The sequence below is a fragment of the Centroberyx affinis genome, unplaced genomic scaffold (genome assembly GCF_046629955.1).
Source record: "Centroberyx affinis isolate AG114_WGS23_722 - 3 ecotype Tasmania unplaced genomic scaffold, CSIRO-AGI_Caff_v1 ptg000100l_1, whole genome shotgun sequence".
NCBI lineage: Eukaryota > Metazoa > Chordata > Actinopteri > Beryciformes > Berycidae > Centroberyx > Centroberyx affinis.
The window spans coordinates 707,502-730,695 of NW_027278802.1; the positions used below are offsets into that span (position 1 = coordinate 707,502).

The following is a 23,194-nucleotide window of genomic DNA, read 5'->3' on the forward strand; positions in this document are numbered from 1 at the left end:
AAACACACCTCCTGTTAAAGTAGAGTAGAGTTCACAGTGTAAGACTGTGAAACCGAGATCAGGGTGTTGTTTGTACTGAGACAAGCAGGCAAGCACCATGGGCATTCTTTCTTTCATCTCTTTTGAAACATGGACTCTGCTGGTCATATTCATCAGCCTATTTATTATGTAAGGATCAGCTACAGATTTTAACCATGAATTGTATTTGTAGTCAGGTGAAATATATAATGAATTGTTCAGATTTCTGGCCTATTTCTCTTGGACTACAGACTTAAATTGAGAGAACAAGAGAAGGTGGGTGGTAGATGACCTGTCTGAAAGATACATGTGACTTTGAAGAAATGATTCAACCTTTTCCGTCCTGTATGTTTAGGTATGGCTACCGGACTTATGGAATATTTGAGAAGTTGGGGATCCCTGGTTCCAAGCCATGGATGTACTGGGGCACAGTTGGCAGACTCGACCAGGTGTGTAGAATCCTTACGCTTTCATTTTTGGATTCCTATTTCCAGCTCTTAAAATACCAACTTTCCTTCCCGTGTTACAACGATGACAGTAGCATTAGTGATAAAAATGTCCTCTGTGTTGGCAGGTTTACTACATAGATGACCAAAAGCATTATAAACAGTATGGCAAAGTATGGGGGTGAGTCCACAAAGCCTTTTAAGTGTATTTATGTGTGTAGCGTGCCACGCAAGAGGCCACTATGTTTTTGTGTGTGTGTGAGACTTTGACCCTTGCGTGGTTACTTGGAATGTTGGCAATGTGTGAATGTAAGCTTGTTCTCCTGCTGCGCTCATTGTAATTCACTGAGGACACGGATTTCAGCTCAAATGCCCAAAATGTAATCGTAATAACCTTTCATGCGTGTGTATGTCTAGCATGTATGAGTTCAGGAAGCCCATGTTGGCTGTCACAGACCCTGGCATGCTGAAAGCCATCATGGTGAAGGAGTGCTTCTCCCACTTTACCAACCGACGGGTAAGAACACATAAGATCAGGACTGAGTGGAATGAAAAGGAATGAGATAGAAGAGAGTAGAGCAAAAAAACAAAAAATTATACGACAGCCTTTGTTCACAAATTGACAGAGGGAAAAAAAAAGAAGAAAATAGCCATGTGTCTTCTGCTGTAATGTAACCCCCCACCCCCCTACCCTAACACCCATTATGTATGAATTTTGGTGGTGGGAAACCCTTGGTATTTCAAATGACTTTGACTTTACACAAATACAAACGTAAACACACACACACACAAACACACCTGTGATGACAAGCTTCTCCTTTAGAACCTGCGTCTCAACGGGGATCTCTATGATGCAGTGTCTATTTCAGAGGACGATCAGTGGAGACGAATTCGTAATATCCTCTCTCCCGCCTTCACCTCTGGCCGTATAAAAGAGGTAGGAGTCGTCCATTTCCTCCCTATTGACTCTTCACACTTCATACTTTGGTACATTTAAGAGATTCCTCTCCATGTCTCCTGTACTTCTGTTCACTCTGCACTCTTTTCTTCTGTCTCAGATGTTTGACATTATGAGACATCACTCCCGCAAGCTGAGAGACAGCCTGAGGCTCAAGGTGCGCAATGATGAAGTTATCAGTGTGAAAGAGTGAGTAATCTCCGACAATGAATGGTTACCAAATGTTACATGAATTAAACCTATTCCTTTTGAGAAATGATAAAACATGATAAATGGTAAAACATGATAAATGATAAAACATGTCTCATGCAATATGTGTGGATGGATTTATAGCCCCCTGAGATGTTAGAAATTACACCTTCAATACAGTTATCAAAATAAAACACAAATAATGGTGTCTTTTAAACAGTGATTTGTAAACATCCACAACCAAAAACCCGCTGCCACAAGTCTTAATTTAAAGGCTCAGTTGACAGAAGAGAAAACTGGAAGTCTTATAAACTGTCCTTTATAAACTGTCCATTGTCTTATTACTCATTTATGCATATCTTGTATGGTATCTTGGTGGCTCTATGACCACATTGACAGGTTTTTTGATTGGTTGCAGACCTGTCACCCTATAATATCAGGCATGTAGCTCCTGGGATTGGATGTAGAGAAGAGAGCAGACGATATCCCGATAACAGAAACAATGCCCTTTGAAGCTGATAATGTAGTTGTATTGATGTGGTCAGTTGCTTGTTTTTATTAACTAGTCTAACCAGCCTATACTAACACAGCACAGAGCTCTTCAAATAGCTCTACAAGGGCAAATATATTCTTTAAACCCTATATTTAAGATTCACATACAGTATTATCCTATAATCTATATCATATGTATTTGGCAAATACAACAATATCGAAAACAGAAGTATACTATGACATATTACATAATAATGTCTACCAATCTGCAGTAATTCAGACCTCAATACCCATCTGTCTTCTATCTTCTAATAGTTCTGGTTTTCATTGTGAAAACTGAAAACCAGGGTCATAGATAGAACCAAGAGTTTGGCAAGGCCTCTGCTATGGGTGCTGTGTTGCTGTTCTTACGTTAAGAAGTGCTGGCTGCAAACATCTTAACTGATACACTGTGTGTGTCCCAGCTCCTTTGGTTCCTACAGTATGGATGTGATGGCGAGCTGTGCATTCAGTGTGGATATTGACTCACTCAGCAACCCTTCAGATCCCTTCATCACCCACGCCAAAAACCTGTTCAAATTTCCCATAAGTCTCTTCATCATCCAAGGTACACCAATGCTTGTCTTGTCTACCTGTCTTTCCTTGTACTGATATAATCAAGTAAGTTTGATAATTACACAGAGGGATAAAATAGAGTAAATTGATTTGGATAATGATTTGAGTGAGTGTTAACTGTTTACCCCGTCCTCTCTTCCATCAGGGATGTTTCCGTTCCTTCTTCCTCTCTTTGAGATGTTGGGATTCTCCCTTATCCCTAAGTCTGCTACTGCCTTCTTTCAGAAGGTCCTAGAGAAGATCAGAGCAGAACGTGGTAGGGGCTTACACCAGGTCTGGACAAAACACACACACACACACACACACACACACATACACGCATATACACACATACAGCATGAACACATGCATTCTAATGGCTTTGCATGTTTCAGACTCGGGTGGATTTCCTTCAGTTGATGATCAACTCCCAGACAGTCAGTGACTCCAATGGAGAAGAGCAGAATAAGGGTAATTACTTGTTTTGAGACATCACACACACACACACACAAAATGTTTCCTTCCCTGAAACCTCCTCTCGTCTCCCTCCCAGCACCTCTGCCCATGTCGTCAGGTCTAAGTGATCATGAGATCTTGTCCCAAGCGACAATCTTTGTCTTTGCTGGTTACGAGACAAGCGGAAGCACACTCACTTTCTTGGCCTACAACCTGGCAAGAAATCCTGAAGTCATGAGCCGCCTGCAGGAGGAGATAGACTCTACTTTCCCTAATAAGGTAGAACAGAATCACACTGTCCACATTTTTGATTTATCAACATTGTTTTTTTCATATAACTGAATGGTGATTGATAACTCTGTAGGCTCCAGTCCAATATGAAGCTCTGATGCAGATGGAGTACCTAGACTGCGTGGTCAATGAGTCTCTGAGGTCATCGTCATTTTATGTCTTTTAATTGTACTGAATTGTACTTAATTGTACTAGCCAAACAATTACACTTAAAGGAAAAATCCACCCTAAAACCGTTTAACACTCCTATAAAAACAGCTATTGGTGATTTTCCTTCCATTTCTGGGTCCATTTTGTTGTTTTTTGTTTTTTTTTATTCTTGTGGATAACTGGTCAAATATAGATGACATGACGTCATGTTGAAATATTTCAGGAGCAGTTATAATGGAGTTTAAGAGCTGAAAATTTTCCAACTATCTGAAACTTCATCAGTAATCAGGTTTTGGTCAGTCCCTGAGAATCAACGAACAAGGCCTTCTTTCTTTCTTGAGTCAACATTTTGCACCAATGTTCACCAATCACACAGGGAGAAATCCTTCATAGAAGTGGAAGAGATACCAATCTTCACAGTAGACTCGATAGACATGTGCAGAATGGAACAAGTTCAGGCACATTATCTGGGGGTTGTTGAAAGGCATTCTGGGAAACATGAAATGACTAACTGAAGCAGAAGTAGACAAGGCAGATTGAGGGAAAGTAGAGACATCAAAAAAATTAATTACAACACTTCATCGCAAAATAACTGGAACCCCTTAAACATCACAGATTGATGATATATAACAGTGTAAGAGTGTCCCAGGGTGGATTTCTCCTTGATGAAGATAATGGAATATGCATCATTACTTTCCGAGTCTAAAATATAACTTGTAAGGTCAAATAAAGATTCACTGAAAACATTCTTGTTTTGCCCTTAGGCTCTACCCTCCAGTTGCACGTCTGGACCGTGTTGCTAAATCAACTGTTGAGATCAATGGTATCACTATCCCTAAGGATACAGTTGTTATGATTCCAGTCTACGCTATGCACCGTGACCCTGACCTGTGGCCAGACCCAGAGGAATTCAAGCCTGACAGGTAGCTGCCAGTGTGTGTATGTGTGTGTTGTGAGCACTTACATAATGATAATATTGTAATAATACTCTATAACCATTTTTAAGGAGTCCCATTATTGGGTCCCCCAATAAACGATGATGACGTAAGCCTGCCTGTCAGAGTAAAGACAGCTTCCAGGAGTATTTTTTTATTTCATTGAACAAGAGAGTGGTGGAATCATTTCTAAAATCAAACCATTTTATCATTTTGTAATCTGGAGAATGTCATTCATGCTTTTATCTCCTGACATTTAGACTATTGTAACTATCTTCATTGTGGCATCAATCAAAAGTCTCTTTCATGTCACCAGCTTGTAAGTAAGTAAGAAAAAGTAATAGGATTAAGCAGGGAAAATGGCAAACAGAATGAATGAATGAATGAATGAATGAATGAAATTTTATTATTGTGTCGTGCATACAATTGTATGCCCAGCCTGCATGGGCTTACAAGACACCATAAATTCAAACGAGCCAGGACCAGAGTACAGTGTATACATTGTCAAACAACAGAGACAGAAAATAAGGAAACTAAAGCATCTTTCACCTTCAGATCTTCAGACCATCATTATAGGGCAGAACTCCTTACTATACTTACTATGTGGGTGGTTATAGAATTGCGGGTACATTTCGCGTCTGCCAGGTTAACCTTTTGTTATTTAACCCAAAAATGCTCTTTTGTGAATCAATTTTAAATAATAATAGTAACTATATTAAACACTCACTAATAATAATGCTTGATGTATATTTTAAGCATAATTTATACATAAAATATTAACCAAATCACTTCCACCCCACCTATTATTGGCTGTCTTCAGCTCCTGATTTATACATTCAACTTGAAATAACATAGAAGAATTAAGTGTAATTTTCAGTTTTTTTGTGCTTAGTCTATTAACAGTTATAAAATCAATTGCTGAGAATATCTATTTTCTGTATTGTATGTAATTTCAGTAATAAAAAAGTATATTTTGAGCCTGTCCCTATGTTCTGGTCAACTCTGTTACCTCTGTTATAAAACCGCAAAAAAATCTCCAAAGCCTTCATATATAAAGCATGTGACCTGCACTCAGTGATGTCACTTTCTCTGGCGGGAAACATCTGGAGGAGAGTGAGGTTTGTCATGCTTCTTCTCTCATGATTTTGTACAAAATGTTGAAGATACACCAACAGTAGATTAATTATTTGTCAAATCTGTTACTGTGATCTGGTTTGAGGTTAGCACATGGAGTTAAGGCACAAAATGGTGAAAAATGTCAACTCTGTTACCGTCAACTCTGTTAATGTTTTACTCAGTTTAACAATAACAGAGTTGACGATGAGTAACAGAGTCAAATGTTCCCAACCACATTTAAGCATTTTACATTATTTTACAATAAATTATTAATACAATAAATAAATTGAATATGAATGGGTCATTCTAATGTAAAGGGTACATTTTAGGTACACCATTCCAGGTTAATGAAATTTGAATAATTTTATGATTTTAATTTAATTTTTATAATTTTATGGCCAACTTTATGAATAGAAAATATTTTTACAGCCTCAATGTGTCCACAAATTATTGTATCAATGGAAAATATGCCCACTGTGTCCTAATGACGGGGCAGTTCCTCCAGTAATCCTCTCTAGCCTTAGAAGCAGAAACAACTTTACTTTTTCGCGGTTATGTTTTCCGATACCAATGTGTTGAAAATGTCAGCAGTATATATTAGGGTTTAGGCCTATATAATCCTATAATTAGGTCTATTTATTGTCTATGGCTTTTATTGTTTGATTATTTTATTATTTTTGCCTATTTCTATTACTTCTTTTTATAGCTTTGCGCTTATATTCTATATCCTTTTCCCCGCTGAATCATATTAATTTTGCTGTTGCAACAATCTAATTTCCCCACGGAGATCAATACTTTCATCTTATCTTATCCAAATTGTCTGATCTGGATCTGTCCATGTTGCATGTGATTGGCTATTTGTTACAAACCCCGCCTCTTTCATGTGAACGCGCTCATAGCTGGATAGGTAAATCCTGGGTTGACAGAGCCAGTTGATAACCAGCTATGTGAGACCGGTTATCAGGGACCACCAATGTTAGGTTTAGTGAAGCTGGCTAAGACTGCCTATGTTGAGAGACAGGCCTCTGACCTTGACCCACAGACATCCAGGTTAGATGAGTGCATAGGTCCATGAGTCCATGAGTAATTAAATTAGAGTAACTGTACACAAAGTTATTGGTAGATTGAGAAAAGTGTAGTTATTTGATTGTTAGTATTAGTCAAAATGATAGTATATAAACTGAATATTTGTAAAATGTTTTGTCTTAAAGGTATAGCCTACTCCTTAATTTCTTTATAGTTTCTTTACACATTTAACACATTAAAGGTGCACCATGTAACTTTTTGAGTAATAATTTTGTTTATATAGTCTTATATTCCTTAACTATATGACTTCTAGATAGGACATTGTTCTCTTTTGTTCTCACCACACCATAACTCAAAATACAAGCTTGTGTTGCTCTAATGTTTACAAACAATACAATTATAAACAAACCTTTTATGACATTAAAGTACATCTAAAACTCATGTTAGCTCTTGCAAACTGCTATTCCTTGTATCAAGAGCTCTGTCTCTTTCTTTGTAGGTGTGTAAAAAAGTTGCATAGTGTACCTTTAATGATAAATACCAATTTCTTGAAAAATAAAATACTTTATTTTCTAGATCAATAATGAACGGGAGACATGCCGTTATTATACAAGTTCATGAAAGATCTGTAATTCAGAGATACTTGGTAGGATTAAATAATTGTTTTTATATTTAAAAATCATTTTAAAAGGTTCAGAGTCAGGTACTAAATGTTGTTGTTTTTGGTCTTTTAACTACAGGTGGTCAACTCTGTTATTCAGATCAACTCTGTTATCATCAATGTCAACTCTGTTTTTGTAAGATTTTGTCTTTAAAATGATCATTAGATATGTTTTATTGTTAACAAAATGATCAGAAGCTGTCTCATAACTAACATTCTTACCACATGAAATTTCAAAGCATTTCATTCATTATTAAAACTATATTTAGAGAAAATGCACACTATCTTGGCAACTTGTCAGTTAATTTTTTTTATTTTTTTACTCCAAAACAAAAAGTCTTTATCTTATTAGATTTAAAGTTGAATTAATGGATGTAGAGACATAAGTTCTTTTAGGAAGGCATGGTTTTAAATTGTATAACATTTGTTGACTATATATATTTAACCCAATTTGTCTATAACAGAGTTGACCGATTTTTCTGTTAGTACATTGATTTTCTGAAACAATATTTAAAATCTTACAGGTTTAAGATCAGCAAATACTGACAATGTTAAATTTAAAGTGTGCTCTACGATAATACAACATGTTGAATGGAAAAAACATTCCTATTTTTTGTTTTCTTTCTGTACTTGAAATGTACCCGCAATTCTAGAATCAGCCATGTGTTACTGAAAAATCAAAATAAATATCAATTAAACAATCTATCTTGCCTTCTTTTCCAGGCTTTTGAGATAAAGTTAGCAAACTTAAACACATCAAAATTAAACAGCCATTCCAGTTTTTGCTCATCTGAACACCAGAATATTTCAGGGTTTTGTCGAACGATTTCATGGAACAGTAACTCTCTTAAGTCATCATAATTTGTACAGTACAAAAGAAAATGGGACTCACTTTCCACTTCACCCAAATCACACAGCTCACACAGTCTGTTTTCCTCCGGGGTATTTTTGAATCGACCAACCTCAATGGCCAGAGGAAGAATACCAGCTCTCAACTGTGCAACCAAAGATCTTTGGCTTCTAGATAAACGAGGTGTAACATATAATTCAGGGACAAAATTCTGTTTGATATGCACATATGTCCTTAATTTTGGCTTTGACAGAACATTTTCAAACCATTTTTTTCACAGAATACAAGTGAAACATGTCGTCCCCCACAAATGATGCACTCCCCCCTTGGCCCAGTCAGTGGCAAGATGCATCATCAGAATCGAACTGGTGATGTAGTAGTTGCCTTGTAGCCTTTCAAAGTTACATTTAATTATAGATATATCTATATCGGGTCAGTCAGGTGAAAACACACACACGCACACACACACACACACACACACACACATTTCATCCCATGTGGACAATCAGTGCACAAATATATAATAAGCAAGAAACAAATAATCAATAAAAAATATATATATATATAGCCGCAGGCGGCAATGACGGGGTCCAAGCATCTGGTGACCTCTAGGGTAAATGTGTGCTGTAGACACCAAATGTTGCACATGGCCTCAGAGTTGATACCTGCACAAGTGCACCAACTTTGGTTAAGATAGCACAAGGCGTTCATGAGTTATGGCTCATTTTGTCACATATGTGCCACGCCCTACAATTGATTGGCCTATAGCGGCCAAACGATATGGAGTACAAGAAATCTTTTCATAACTTTTAATCAGGGTAGGCCAGAGATCATGCATACCAAATTTGGAGATGATTGCGTCAACGGTCTAGGAGGAGTTCGCAAAAATAGGTTTTTGAGAAAATTCAAAATGGCGGAAAATCTAATAAGGCGCCAATGGGCGGGGCCTATCAAAATGATGCGGCTTTACCCAAGGAATACAGGAAATTTTGTTTCTATGATGTATAGTTACTGAGTTACGGCCATTTAAAATTTGAAACATTGCTGTAGCGCCTCCTATGGGTGAAATGACAGCAAATTCGGGCTTGTATCTCAGAGTAGACATCTGTACATGTCTACCAAATTTGGTGAAGGTAGCACAATGCACTCATGAGTTACGGCAATTTTTGTAAAATAGACCCCGCCCACAACCTTTGACTAAACTTTGGAAGCTAATTAATTCAGAACGGTACAGAATATCAAAAATCTTTTCATAACTTTTAATCATGGGGTTCCAGAGGTGATGCACACCAAATTTGGAGATGATTGCATCAACGGTCTAGGAGGAGTTCATAAAAATAGGTTTTTGAGAAAATTCAAAATGGCGGAAAATCTAGTCAGACGGAAATGGGCGTGGTCTATTTGGATAGATGCATAATGATCCAAGGAATCCAGGGGAAGTGGGCTGTTATAGCGCCACCATCAGGTAGATTGGTGTCATTGTTTTTCCCTGAGTAGTGGGTGAGTTTTCCAACCTATGTGGAAAGTTTGGCTGCTGTGGGGCTTATGGTTTCTGAGATCCAGATACTTTTAAGGCACGAGAAGAATAATAATAATCGGAAACAATTACAATAGGGTTCCCAGCACTACATGCTTGGACCCCTAAAAAAGACATTTAATTAAAAACCAACAAAGCTATAAAATAGAAATAGAAAATATATGCTGGTGTCAATTCAAACACATTACTATTAGCAGGAAAAATTGATTACTTGTATGTATGGATTAAAGTTACAATTGTTACTGCATTTGCTTGGATACAGATGTTGCCTGAATTTCCCCAAGGGGATCAATAAAGTCTTAACTTAGCTTATCTAGCAGTACGGACTGCTTACTTAAATATGGATTTTGAAATAAGTGCTATATACTGTATATAGGCAAGGCAAGGCAAGGCAGCTTTATTTGTATAGCACACACACATACACTGGGGCAATTCAAAGTGCTTTACAGAGTAATAAAAGTTGATGGCATGTTACATATACAGTAAATATGGCACCAACTTAATCTAATAAAAATGTCACAATGTATACTGTATGAAATAGTCAAACCATTATGAAAATACCATTAATATATGCAGCATATAATAATGAGAGATAATGAATACATTTTATTATGAAGTTTTGGGGGAACACAGGTGGATCAGCAACTAAGTATGCTTTATCTGGAATGGAAAAGATAACATATGCTGAAGGGTAAACACAATACTTTCAAAAAGGTTTGGGGACCATTTTTTGATTTTGTTAGGCGAAGTGATGTGGGTGTAATACTGGCTAATGAGGGGAATTCTGGGTAACTTGTTATGCTTTGTGTTTATGTGGGGTGGTGGAGAGAGTTATCTAACTGGCTTGTGGCACTGTATTTCATTGGAAATATGTCCCAATTATGTTCTATACTATTGGATGAGACCACTGTAGAAGGTCATTTTGTTCGTTTTTTGCTTCTGTACCACTTCTGTTTTACTTGAGATGTTTCATTTTTGTTTTTGTTTTTTATTTTTTTTATTATTTTTATTTTATTATTATTATTTATTTATTTATTTTTTTTATTCTATTTATTTTAGTTGACTATTATTATTTTTTTCCTGTTAATTTTTTTTTTTTATGTGGTTATTGCCGTTTGTCTTATGCTGATGTTGTTTTTCATATAATCTATTTACTTATACATTTCCTGTTAAAAAAGAAAAATCAATAAACATATTGATCAAAAAAAAAAAGTATGCTTTATCTATTTTTCTGATTTATACAAATAAAGAAAACAATATGGTGTTCATCCTCTCTTTTCTTGCTGTATGTACTGTATGTTTTTCTAGATTTAGTAAGGAGAACAAGCAGAGCATCGACCCATACACTTACCTGCCATTTGGGGTGGGGCCGAGGAACTGTATCGGGATGCGATTTGCTCTGGTGATGGTTAAACTGGCCTTGGTGGAAATTCTACAGAACTACAGCTTCTCCGTCTGCAAGGAGACAGAGGTGACACACTCAAATTATGTATTCATGTCTATAATATTACAAAGAATATGCAATGTAAATAGTAGAGGGGCGATACATTTGCTGGACTTCTGTTACATATTTGTAAAAGAGAGAGATTCTACACCTACTTTTTTTTTTTTTTTACTAAACAGATTCCTTTGCGGATGAACCCTGCAGGCCTGGTAGGTCCGCTGGAGCCAATCAAACTGAAGCTGGTGACACGTTCCACCACCTAAGCAAATGTGGACAAGAATCACAGCCAAGATGTCCAGTGATAAAGATACAAAGACACAATGCACATGTCATGCCTGTGCTGCATCCAAATTGTTTAAATGCTTATGTTATGGTAATATTATGTGTAATAATCAGTAAATGCTGACAAAAAATATTGTAAATTGGTGGTTGTAAATGTTTCATTTTGTTGTATTTGACAACAATTTCTAGTCTAAACTATAAAATAAGCATTGCCTAATTTGCAAACAGCAGTAATAGGCTAATACGTTTTCAAACCCAATAGACGTCTTTGATACATTTTGCTTCTCAAAACTTTATAGCCAGATCTGTAGATGTTTGTGTCACACCTGTAATAATATACTTAATTTGTGTAACACGCTTTGAAACCGAGGTTATGCAGTCCTTTAATCAAATAAAAGCAAGCATTCATTCATTCAACTTGTCACATGTTTGTGCTGGGGCAACATTAGGTGAGAGGTTACTCTTTGTCAAGCTGTCATGGTTCTCAGAGTCCTTCACTGTAGAGCTGTCAGGTTGCATAACACTTCTCAGAAAATCTGCCTTATAAAAGTCAACCTTTAATACCATTACTGCAGTCAATAAAGACAAGATACCTTTGGCCACTAACTACTTCAGCCACACTGTTTTGTTCAGTCCTAGTAATCAACTAATTGCAGTAACAAATGAAGGCTGCATTGTCTCCATATTATATGTTTTATTACTACTATGCAGTAGTAATAAATCACAAAGTATGTACGCAAAGCAATTTGCCATAAAAATAAATCTCTGCTTCTTTCCATGCTGATTGTAAATGGAGGGACTGGATCACACACAGGGGGCAATGATCACAATAAAGATGTTTGGCTGATGATGAAATTTGTGTAAAATCTATTTTTGTAACCTTTTATAGCAGTCTTAGTTGCTTTATAACACAGCAAACACAACCAAGATTAAGATCAAATAAATCAATGCCACTTTATTTGGTCATTATATAACCTGTACACAATGGCGTGACTCATTCACTCATAAAAGGACAGCGATTATCTGCTTTGAGGTAATAATAATAATTGATTACATTTACATATAATCATATATATAAATGTAAAATGGGGGGGGGACTCAACTCATCCACCACCAGGTAGATTCAAGTATTCAAATTGTGCTAAAAAAAAACAAAAAACCTCCCTGCTGCTTCAAAAACACCTAAAAATTGGAGTAGAAAACAGTCTACTGCACAGGAAAGATCCACCCCTGTGAGAAATATCCACCATGGAGAGAATATACTTAGATCACAGCTACAACTCATCCTCATAATAGAGCTATGGGCCGTTTTTCAATCAGATACACACACAAGTGTGGTAAAGTCATTCTGGGAGCAGATGTCAAAAATAAAAAGAGGCACGAAAATCTCTTTCCCAGTTCTTATCCTTTTCCTCCTTTCTCCTGCTTTCTTCCTTCCTCTTTCCCCTTCCTCCCCTCGCCTCTTTCTCTTTAGAGGATGGTTTCACCGCTTCATGATCCTTGGCAGTGAAGTGAGTAACTTTGGCTCTTTTCATCGGTCCGTAGCCCAGGCCTTTCTGGTCTCTCTTCAGCACAGTTGGCACAGGCTGCATAGGCCCAGCCCCTCTGGCCCCAGCCCTTTCTCCGGGTCCCAGCCGCAGCGAACCCATCATCTTGTAGCTGGCGCTGGAAGGGGGAGACAGTAGTGGGGGGTGGGTGGAGGACGCCGCAGGCTGAACTGGTGCAGGGTGGAGGAGAGATGCGACGACAGACTGCTGCTGTACTGGTTACCACACACATCGCACCACTGGGGCTGGGGGGCACTGAGGAGAAAAAGCATAAGAGACAACATAGGTGAGACGGGGTATGTGAAAGTGAACAATATTGTCGTCTGTATTTGACTTGAGGTTGATATTTGACTTAGGCTGTATAGCCTACATCTGTGTGCGTACTAACCTGCTGTCAGGTTGTGTGTCTGCTGTGCATTTCTTCCATAGCTTTCCAACTCCTCCAACACCCCCTGGTGGCCCGCTGGAGAAAAAATAAATAAATAAATAGAGGATTCCAACTACACAGTACACACACACAAAGTTATGAAGAGTCCAAATGCGTGGGTGTACCTGCCAATGCCAATTCCCTGGCATCCCTGCCCTGTGTGTCAACCACCCCAACCCAGGCTGCCCCTCGCTGCAGCAGAAGCCTCACTGAAGCCCTCTGGCCCGCCCAGCTCGCACACATCACAGCTGTCCAGAAGTAACTATCCTGGAGGGGAGAACACACATAGACATGTAAATACAAATTAAAAAAACAAAGGCACTGGAAGTCACTTAAAATGAATTGTTTAACCCCTGTGCCCATCTCTCTCACACAAACACACAAAGCAGTGCTCTACCTGGAAGTTGATGTCCACCCCCCTTGAGATCAGCTCTCTCAGCCAGAGAGGTCCCCCTCCTGGGCACAGCGCAGCAGCTTGAGCCCCTGGAGCTCCATGGACCTTTCGATGTTACTCCTCTCTCTTGTTCCCATTCTGCTTTGGATGCCTTCACCTTCACTACTAACCCTTCTGTCCACTGTAGTATCTGTCTGACCCCTGCTGTATCCCTCGACCACTAATTCTCCTCCTCGTTCGTCTATTGGCCTCTCTTCTCTTCGGTCTACTCTGACACACTCTGCCGTCTTGTGTCTCGCCTGCTGCACTCCTCCATTCCCCCTGTCCATCACCGTCTTTGGTTAAACTTTCATAGAACTGTCTAGCCTCTTCTCCACTGAGTATGCTGGTTGGCTGAGGGCTGGACTTTTGTGTTGTACTATTGCAGAAAATATCCTGCTCACTGGCAGGAGTGAAGTAGCCTAGAGCCGTCATAATGGGTGTGCATATGAAGCAGGTTGATAACCAACAACATTCAGTTCTGCAGGTCCAGAAAGGTTTGGCAGGTGAAAAATGTAATCACTACATGGTAGGAAGGAATATCGGTCTGATTGCTAGACCTCAACCTCCGATTAACGAATTATGAAAACAGAAATGCTGTTAACAGCATTTTGTCAGGACTGCTTTAGGCTGAAATTCAGGTGTATTTCTGAGCCAACTGCCCTGCTCTTGTACCCTAGACTAGAAGCACTTTCTGAGTGGTTACTGCTCCTGGACCACAGAGAGGCAGTTTTCTATTAGATTAAAAATGCTGATGAACTATGCTTGTTGCTGGAGTCTAGGATTCAAAATGTTTTTGAGACACCTGATCATGTCATAACAAGAGAGGTCAAACGTCCTGCCCACAAGATAATCACAATGTTAAATCACAATGTTTAAAGCAGAAACAAAACTGACATCTCAGCTCATTTTAACATGTGATAAGTGATTAGAGTAGATAAAGCTATTGAATTGTTTCCTATGTGCATTTACACCCTGAAAATATTCTATACGCCAGAAAATGTTATGCTTATATTATAACCTTAGGACTTATAAGGTTGGTGGAGTAGCTAGCAAGCCACTTGTTCAGTGTAGTAAGGCTATGTGTAACGTTAGCTAGGTGGCTTTCTGGCTTATGCTTCGTTCAAATAATTCTCTAACAGACGTTTCCTTTATTATCTCTAATATGACGTTACCGTGGCTCGACTTAACTATTTAAAATAACATCACACCAGCTAATAATTTAGCTTTGCAGCATTGGAGGCATCTGTCAGCTAACAACGTTATCGATCGTTTAGTTACCTAGGTTAGCATTAGCTCATCGATAGTTGAGAGGCTAGCTAGTTCCTTAAAGTTGAGGCTAATTCGATAACTTCAGTGATTACCCAATTCGCTTCCAAACTCGAGATTAGGACATAAACATGAACTAAGAAAATTACACAAGTGACGAGCGAGCTAGCAGCGTCTATTGCCTGATTTTTCTAAGCTTGTGTCCAACATCTCTTTCTTCCTCTGGTCACAAACAAAGCTAGCACTAGCTAGCGTTACATGACTGAAAAGTGCGTACTGCCGCCTACTGTACCGGTAGATGTACTGCTCTTTCGTTTCTATATTGCTATGAAAGTTTAGACTATTACAGATTATCCATCTCAAGATCTCATGTCTAATTTTCAGGGAATTAAAAATATAGCATCACCATAAATGTAAAACATATACAGGCCAGTGATTTAGAGAACAGCACCCATGGAGCTGGCAGGGAGTCAGTGTCCTGCTCATGGACACTGAAGCTGGGCAGAAGCAGAGACCTTTAATTTTTTAAATCCCTATTCACCAGTCGTAGTCCATCTCTACACAACACCAGTTTCATTCTCTGAGCTCACCATCATTGTCACTATCCCCTTCACCACCTTCATCATCTGTCTCCGTGGATAAACTGGACAACTCCACTGTGTGCAACCTGGACTCATGATTCATTCACAGATCTTTAGTTTAAGACTATCTGACATTTCCCTCAATGGACATAAGTCAACCTGACATTGTAATTATTCATGCTAATATAAATGACATCAGACTACATCAATCTGGCCTTCACAAAGAGAACTTCATATCATTCCAAAACAAGCATTCCTCATCCAAACATAAGATCTTCATCTGATCTATTCCCCCACCCACCCCCCACTTCTACAATCAGGGATAAAAGTCATATGTTGTCTGTTCACCCTCAATTGTTGGCTTAGAACTTGGTGTTTTTCTGCCAACCTGGATTTTTATAGACAACAGGACCTGAAGCAGGAGGATATTACTCCATTAGCTTCACTTCATTGGCTACCATTCAATTTTATTGATCACCTTTAACATTTTGAACTAGTGCCTCACTGTATCTCTGAGCTTTTAACCCCCATAGAGAAATGTATTTTCTTTCCACTGCCCCCTGTGATTGTAACTCAAAACCTATCCACCAGCCACATTTTGGATAAATACATTTTAAAACAAAAAACATTAGCCTCTTTAATTTTTGTAATTTTTATAAACTCAAGATGAAGGCAATGTAGGCCTACCAGAGCCTATTTTTGCCACTTTAAAGATGCAAGTAAATGCAAATAATGAATAACAGTGAGATCGTGTGGCCGTTTGGATTAGTAACAGTTTAGGGTTAATCCTCGATCATAATATCAGGCATGAATTTTTGATGCCACCCGATTAATACCATTGTAATAAGCAATTTAAATCCAGATTATATCCTCATAGATGCAACCCACCCTAAATGCATGCTTTTTCGCTCTTTGCACAATTAACCTCTGTATAAATCTAGAATGCAAAACATAAAGGCCCTAATTTATTTGCCTTTCTTTGTTACTTGATCCTTTTCATAAAACGGCCAAGCAAAATGCCTGGCTTTGAGGATGTGCTGACAAAGCACTTAGGATATGGTTTTGGGTATAATTAACGATAAAATGCTTCAGAGGCTTTTACATGTAGATGATTTCATTTACACCTGTTATGATGGATTCATATGTGACTTGACTGATTCCTCTTTGTATTGTGTCAAATCAACTGGGAACAAAGAACCTGTGAGGCAGCTTGCATTGAGTATATCATAGCTTCTAATTGTGAGGAGAAATGTGATATAATTCATTTCTTTCTAAAAATGTTTACCTTTTATCAACATTGTTCAAAACAATTCTTCTTCTTACAAGTACAGACTAAAATAAAATAATGAATAATAATATTAATCTTTATTTGTATGGCACTTTTCCAAACACAGTTACAAAGCGCTTAGTTTACAGAGTAAATAAAACAAAAAGTTAAAATCAAAGTGAAGAGCACCGTAAGCAGTAGGCCAAACACTTATCTGGATAGTCCAATGCTGATATACTTAATATACTAACTATACAGCGACAAGAAATCATTTGCCTATTTTCTGCATCTTTACTGACTATATAAACCTAACCCTGACACCATTTCTAACTCTAACCCGGACACTTAATATCTATACACTTCTTTTCACACTACTGTGAGTATCACCTGAAAGTCAGTGGACTTTTTAGTGACACGTTATAGTCACTTAATAGTACGCATTGGACTATCCACATAAAGGGTGATCCTGTAAGCAAAAAAAAGAAACACAAATGAAAAGAACATAAAAGCAACACATATAAGTGAAGACCAACTAATTAAACTTCATTAGAACTGTGTTAGGTTGATGATGACTAGGGGACAGCAGTTAAGTAGTGTATTTCCTACTGCACCAACTCTTGACTGGCATGTTCTGGTGTCATTTGGTCTCCACGTGTGATGGTAGTGAACACTTAGTGAACCTTGGAAGGGCCAGATGGCGGATGTCGATTGTCAATCACAAGTTTGTGGTTGAGACTTGTGGAGTGGGTCTGTGAGAAAGTGCAGTATGGGAAAGATGAGAGGAGCAGAGGGGTACAGGCTGGGTAAACTGGTAGTTAACGGGGCTCTGGTGCATGGACCGGATGGAAATGGGGTGAAAGGGAATGGGCTGAGCGGACAAAACCCTCATCCAGGACTTTTACATGAAGAGGTGCCGTGGTGGTCTCTAAGAGGAGGCCAGGGGACGGAGTTGGTGGGGAGGGTAGGGCGAGGTGAACAGCGATGGGAGAGAGGAACTGTTTGGATGGCAACGGTGAATGCTTCATTGGTGATAAATGCTTGAATCATCCAAAGGGAAATGATTTTGCCAATTGTATGGCAGACAATTACAAAAGCAACAAACAAAACCTGTTTTATTAAGACAATTCTTCACAAGTGGTATTTATTTATGTGTCTGTTTCTGTCCCCAGTCTGTGTAAACGTCTGTCCGCAGTGGGAGCAGGAATACGGCCTCTCCCCTGTGTGTATCCTCATGTGCACGTTCAGCTTGTCCTTGCTGACAAAACGCTTGTTGCAGCAGGTGCATGAGTACGGTTTATCTCCTGTGTGGTAACGCTGGTGCATCTTCAACTCTGTCATGCGACCGTAAGTCCTCCCACAGTCGGGGCACGGGTAGCTGGGCCGCACTGCCATGTGGTGCCTGCTGTGCAGCCGCAGCCCGCTAGACGATCTGAAACTCTTACTGCACTGGGAACACTTGAACGGTTTGTCTCCGGTGTGGATGTGCACATGTAACTTCAGGCTGGCGGCGGAGGGGAACCCGTTGCCGCAGACGGAACAGAGGTGAGGTCTTTCCCCCGTGTGGATGCTCAAGTGCTTCTCCAGCTTGTTCTTGTTCAAAAATGTCTTACCGCAATCGGGGCAGTTCAGTGGCTGCTCTCCCTTGTGTGAGCTCATGTGTTCGGTCAACTCCGGCAGTGAAGAGAAAGCGTAATCGCACCGGGTACATGAGTAGGGTTTTTCTTTCTTGAATTTCCTATGTTTCAGGCAGTGTTGTTCTAGATCTTCCTTCCTTGTAAAGGTTTCAATACAACAAGGGCACTGGTACGGTCTTTCTTCAATGTGAGTCCTCAGGTGGTATTTTAAAGCCGTTAACTGTAGAAAGACACTCTCACAGTGTGGACATTTGGACTCCCGCCTGACATGGACCATTATGTGTCTCTTGTAGTGAGAAAGTTTGGAGAAGTGCTTGTCACACAATGTACAATAAAATTGTTCCTCTTTGTGCCCTTGTTCGTGTTTCTTCAATGCATACTCAACCTTAAACTTTTTCCCACAGACGGTGCAGAGATAAGACTTTTCATGAATCTCCATGTGTGTCTCCAGTTCCTCTGGACAGCTGAAGGTTTGGTCACACTTCAGACAAGTCCCATTCTTGTCTTTCCGATGAATCTCCAGATGTTTGTTGAGGTCTTTCAGGAGGGAATAGCTCCTCTGACAATCGGGGCACTTGTAACATAAGCTTTTTGTTGATTTGCCATGGGTTGCTAAGTGCCTTTTCAAATGATACATTCTACCAAATATTTTACCACATTCAGTGCAGATGAGGTGCAGAGGGTTGGACTGGATCTTGCTATGTGATTTGATATGATTTACCAATGCACTCTTCTCCTTGAATGTTTTTTCACAAACGGGGCATGACAGTACTTCTGGGCCATGGGTCTTCTTGTGAGTTTTCAGCTCTACCCAGCTACCAAAAGTTTCCCCACATTTAGAGCAGATATGCTTGCCTAAGCCATGCTGGTTTCTTAAGTGTCTGGTCATGTGGTACGACTGGCTAAAGGTCGTAGCGCAGACTGGGCAGCTGAACGGTTTCTCCTTTGTGTGCGTCCTCATGTGTCTGGCTAGCTTGTTTGCCCCTCTGAAGCACCTGTCAATACAGATGGGACAGAAATGTCCCTTTCTTTTAGTCTTAGAGATAACCTTTTCTTTATCATCGCCTCCATCATAATATTTAGCTTCATCACAGTCCTCATCTTCCATCTTATCACCACCAACTTCAGGCCCTTTATCCTTAGCATCATCATTACCAAACTCTGCATCAGTCAGCTCACCCCCATTACACTCATTATCATTGGAATTATCAGTCTCATTTTCATCCCCACCATAACAACATTTCTCATAACTATAATTATCCTTGTTGTGTGACTCTTGCTTTTTAAGTCCATCACACTTTGGGGATCTGCGTGTCTCTATCTGGTTGCAGTGGCCCTTGCTATGTGACTTGATGTGATTTAATAACACACTGCTCTTCAGGAACTTTTTATCACAATCAGGGCATGACAGTACTTCTGGGGCATGGGTCTTCTTGTGAGTTTTCAGCTCTGCCCAGCTTCCTAAACTTTCCCCACATTTAGAGCAGACATGCTGGCCTGCACTATGCTGGTTCCTTAAGTGTCTGGTCATGTGGTACGACTGGCTAAAGGTCGTAGCACAGACTGGGCAGCTGAACGGTTTCTCCTTTGTGTGCGTCCTCATGTGTCTGGCTAGCTTGTTTGCATTTCTGAAGCTCCTATCAGTACAGATGGGACAGAACTGCCCCTTTGTTTTAGTCTTAGAAATGACAACCTTTTCTGCATCACTACCACCACCATCATAATCTTCAGCTTCATCATAGTCTGGATCAGTCTCATCACCACTATCACCATAATGTTCATCACTACTACTATAATACTGTTTCTCATTACTGTAATAATAATCATTATCTTTGCACCCAGATGAGCTTGATGGGGTTATAGTCACATGAGGTTTTCGTTTTTTTCGTCTCTCCCAGTGTCCAGGCCTCCCCCTTTTGGCCACTCTTCGAACAGGATGGTCTCCACTGTCTACATTGAGTGAGGCAGATTCCACCTGTTTACCAATAACCAAAGCCTCGGCCAGTGTCAAAGTTTCCTTTTCTACCAATAGTCTCTCTCTGAGTTGTGTACAGTTTGTTTTCTCAATCAGCTGATCGAGAATCAGTTTCTCTTCTAAGTCTCCAAAGTTGCAAGGCTTTACCAGTTCCTCTAATGCACAGACAAACTGCTCTACAGTCTCCCCAAGCCTCTGCGCCCTCTGCTGGAATTTACGTCCAGTTTGAGGGTTGCGACCAGAGCTGAAGTGAACTGTGAGTGCAGAGATAGCTGCCGCATATGTGGTTTCACCCTGGATCAGTGTTGTGTAGACACGCTGTCCTTCTTGGCCAAGACAGTTCTGTAAGAGCACACACTTAGTAGAGTCGACCAACTCGGTTTCACCAAGCGCTTCAAGATAGTGTTCAAAAGACTTGTGCCATCTATCCCACGACATAGTCGGTTCACCGGGGACAGGCAAGAAAGTTGGGGGAGGGGATAATATTATCAATAGCGGTTCTGGTAGTGGCTCTGTGGAGGAGTCGTGTTTCGTCACCTCTTCATCCAGTTCTATAGTCACTTCATCCATTGTAATTTTTTGTGTGTGTTTTCTCTCAATTAGACAGGGGCTAATTTTATTTTAGGTAAGAGTCATTGAATGAAGTTGTCATTGTCTTAGAATCATATTGATTAACAGGATTTGTCCAGCTGCACCACCTAGGCTCCCGAGGGTTCGTCCCACTCTCTGGTCAGTCATGGACAGTCTATGGGAAAACTGTGGAAGAGACAAACATGGCTTAGTTCCAGGCTCAGTCAACTGTTTGCAATCACCAGACTAACAAAAATAAATTTCCTGTGTATGAACTGCCTTCCTGCTGTACTGAAATATAGGCTATAGGCCTACAGATGATGTCCGTGTTGTCATCTAACCCCAATTTTGTTAACATTAGCTTAGTCTTGTGTAGCCAAACTCTTTGTTTTAGCCCTGTGTTATCAAAGAAAGCTCTAACCAAGGTTCATTATAATTAAAGCCAAAGGTCGACCACAGTCCCTTTACCACCTGCAGCCCCCTCTTCTCTCCAATGTAATCACCTTTACCCCTGGAAGAAATTACTGTGATGACCCAGCACCCAAGTGGTGCAAGACTAATTTTGTTTGACCTCAGTATGAGTCACCTTGAGCATGCTCAACTTCATCATAGTGTACTGTCTTTACAAAAGAGTGATTTAGGCTATTTGATGGTAACTCTTTGTTAAATTTAGTCATTATCATATTAACGACATCATTGTACAAAGACACAGTATATTAAAAAGGAAAAATCCACTCTCGGATACTCCTACACTGTTGTATATCATCTATCTGTGATGTTCAGTGCATTCCAAGAGTTACTTTGTGATGAAGTGTTGCAATCCACTTTCCCTAAACCTGCCTTTCTATGATGGGTTACTCCCTGTATCATTGTTGAATGTTGGTGGGAAAAGGTGAGTCTAGAAAGAAGCCATTTATCTTCAATTCTGAGGGACTGACACCAAAATCAGACATTTACCAATGATGTTTAAGACAGCAGATCTTAAACATCACCTCCTATCAAACTCTGTTGTTGCTGCATTGGAAATATCTTGATGTGATGTCACATTGTGTATGTTGTCTTTAAGAAAAAGGCACACACAAATCTCACAAAGATCCGCTACTATTTTCTGTTTTTGCAAGTATTTCACTGCTACACTGTATCTGCATATGCCTCTGAGGTTCAGGAGCTGCTCATGTGACCTGAGGCAACTGGGTCTGGGCAACTCTGGCTGAGTCAAACTTTTTTTCACAGTACTCTCTGAGGAATAGAAAAAAAATATTTTACTACTGAAAATGGGTGTCATTCTCCTTTAAGACAAGCAGTTTCCATATATATGTAAAACATATTTTAAGCAAACTTCTGAAATGTCACAAAATTAGCCTAACATGTACATTTGGTGGGATTGCGTCAACTGGATTGAAGCAAGCGTCTTTAGGACTATATATCATTATATATTTTATAATAATCATTAATTACATGATTTCTGTATCAATAAAAACATCTGCACCTCAAACAAGCATAAAACCTTTTTTTCCACGATATTCACTACTTTGATTCTCCAAAACTCAGACTTTGTGAGTTAGTGGGTGATTACGGTTTAACCCTGTAGAGGCATGCATGCCTGTCCAGCAGTAGCCTACTGTTGATTCTCTTACGAAAAAACAACTACAGAAATACCATAGCCTACATTTTGGAAAGAATAGGCCTACCATAAACTACTACTAAAGATCAAGTAAATTCACTAGTGAGCACCACAGACACGCTACAATCCCCTATGGGAATATTTAAAAGATGTTTCTCGACAATTTAATCAAATCGGTCAGTTTGAAGAGCCGTTCAAAAGGAAAGAGTCGGTTGTGATTCATCCATCAGCCGTCAACCTGCTGACAGCGGCGTATCGGGATCGACTGGATAACGTGTCGATTCAGTACATTTTTAGTCAAGGGTAGGCTAGCTACATACCTACGAAAAAAGCAGTATTAAGCAGTGATTCGGGGGAGGAAACTCACCTAGCAAACTGGGTCACAAGTCATGGTGTTGAGGAAAAAACACTGCAGAAAGCTG

General features: G+C 39.5%; 3 protein-coding genes across 3 annotated transcripts; 1 reads left to right on the forward strand and 2 right to left on the reverse strand.

Moving 5' to 3' along the window:
• Positions 1 to 15: 15 nt before the first annotated feature.
• LOC139647210 (cytochrome P450 3A30-like) lies at positions 16 to 12,293 on the forward strand. Its single transcript, XM_071523079.1, has 14 exons — positions 16 to 168; positions 374 to 467; positions 593 to 645; positions 882 to 981; positions 1,288 to 1,401; positions 1,523 to 1,611; positions 2,568 to 2,710; positions 2,864 to 2,991; positions 3,093 to 3,168; positions 3,251 to 3,432; positions 3,518 to 3,585; positions 4,359 to 4,517; positions 11,028 to 11,190; positions 11,343 to 12,293. Exons 1-14 carry the CDS (start codon positions 98 to 100, stop codon positions 11,424 to 11,426), a joined length of 1,524 nt encoding a protein of 507 aa, XP_071379180.1. The 5' UTR covers positions 16 to 97; the 3' UTR covers positions 11,427 to 12,293.
• A 109-nt stretch (positions 12,294 to 12,402) lies between these two features.
• On the reverse strand, positions 12,403 to 14,280 carry gpank1 (G patch domain and ankyrin repeats 1). The gene is given in 5 exon segments (XM_071523089.1): positions 12,403 to 13,247; positions 13,381 to 13,455; positions 13,545 to 13,686; positions 13,817 to 13,860; positions 13,863 to 14,280. Coding segments are annotated over 5 exon segments (852 nt in total). The 5' UTR covers positions 14,143 to 14,280; the 3' UTR covers positions 12,403 to 12,936.
• A 2,803-nt stretch (positions 14,281 to 17,083) lies between these two features.
• LOC139647200 (zinc finger protein 420-like) lies at positions 17,084 to 21,305 on the reverse strand. The gene has a single exon (XM_071523069.1). The coding sequence runs from the start codon at positions 21,146 to 21,148 to the stop codon at positions 18,098 to 18,100; it is 3,051 nt and encodes a 1,016-aa protein (XP_071379170.1). The 5' UTR covers positions 21,149 to 21,305; the 3' UTR covers positions 17,084 to 18,097.
• Positions 21,306 to 23,194: the final 1,889 nt, after the last annotated feature.

Excerpts from the sequence above, each read along its gene's own strand:
- LOC139647200 (XM_071523069.1), bottom strand. The coding sequence starts at position 21,148 with ATGGATGAAGTGACTATAGAACTGGATGAAGAGGTGACGAAACACGAC.
- LOC139647210 (XM_071523079.1), top strand. The coding sequence starts at position 98 with ATGGGCATTCTTTCTTTCATCTCTTTTGAAACATGGACTCTGCTGGTC. Across the intron at positions 3,169-3,250 it reads TGGAGAAGAGCAGAATAAGG|CACCTCTGCCCATGTCGTCA; the intron begins GTAATTACTTGT and ends TCTCCCTCCCAG. Across the intron at positions 4,518-11,027 it reads GAGGAATTCAAGCCTGACAG|ATTTAGTAAGGAGAACAAGC; the intron begins GTAGCTGCCAGT and ends ATGTTTTTCTAG.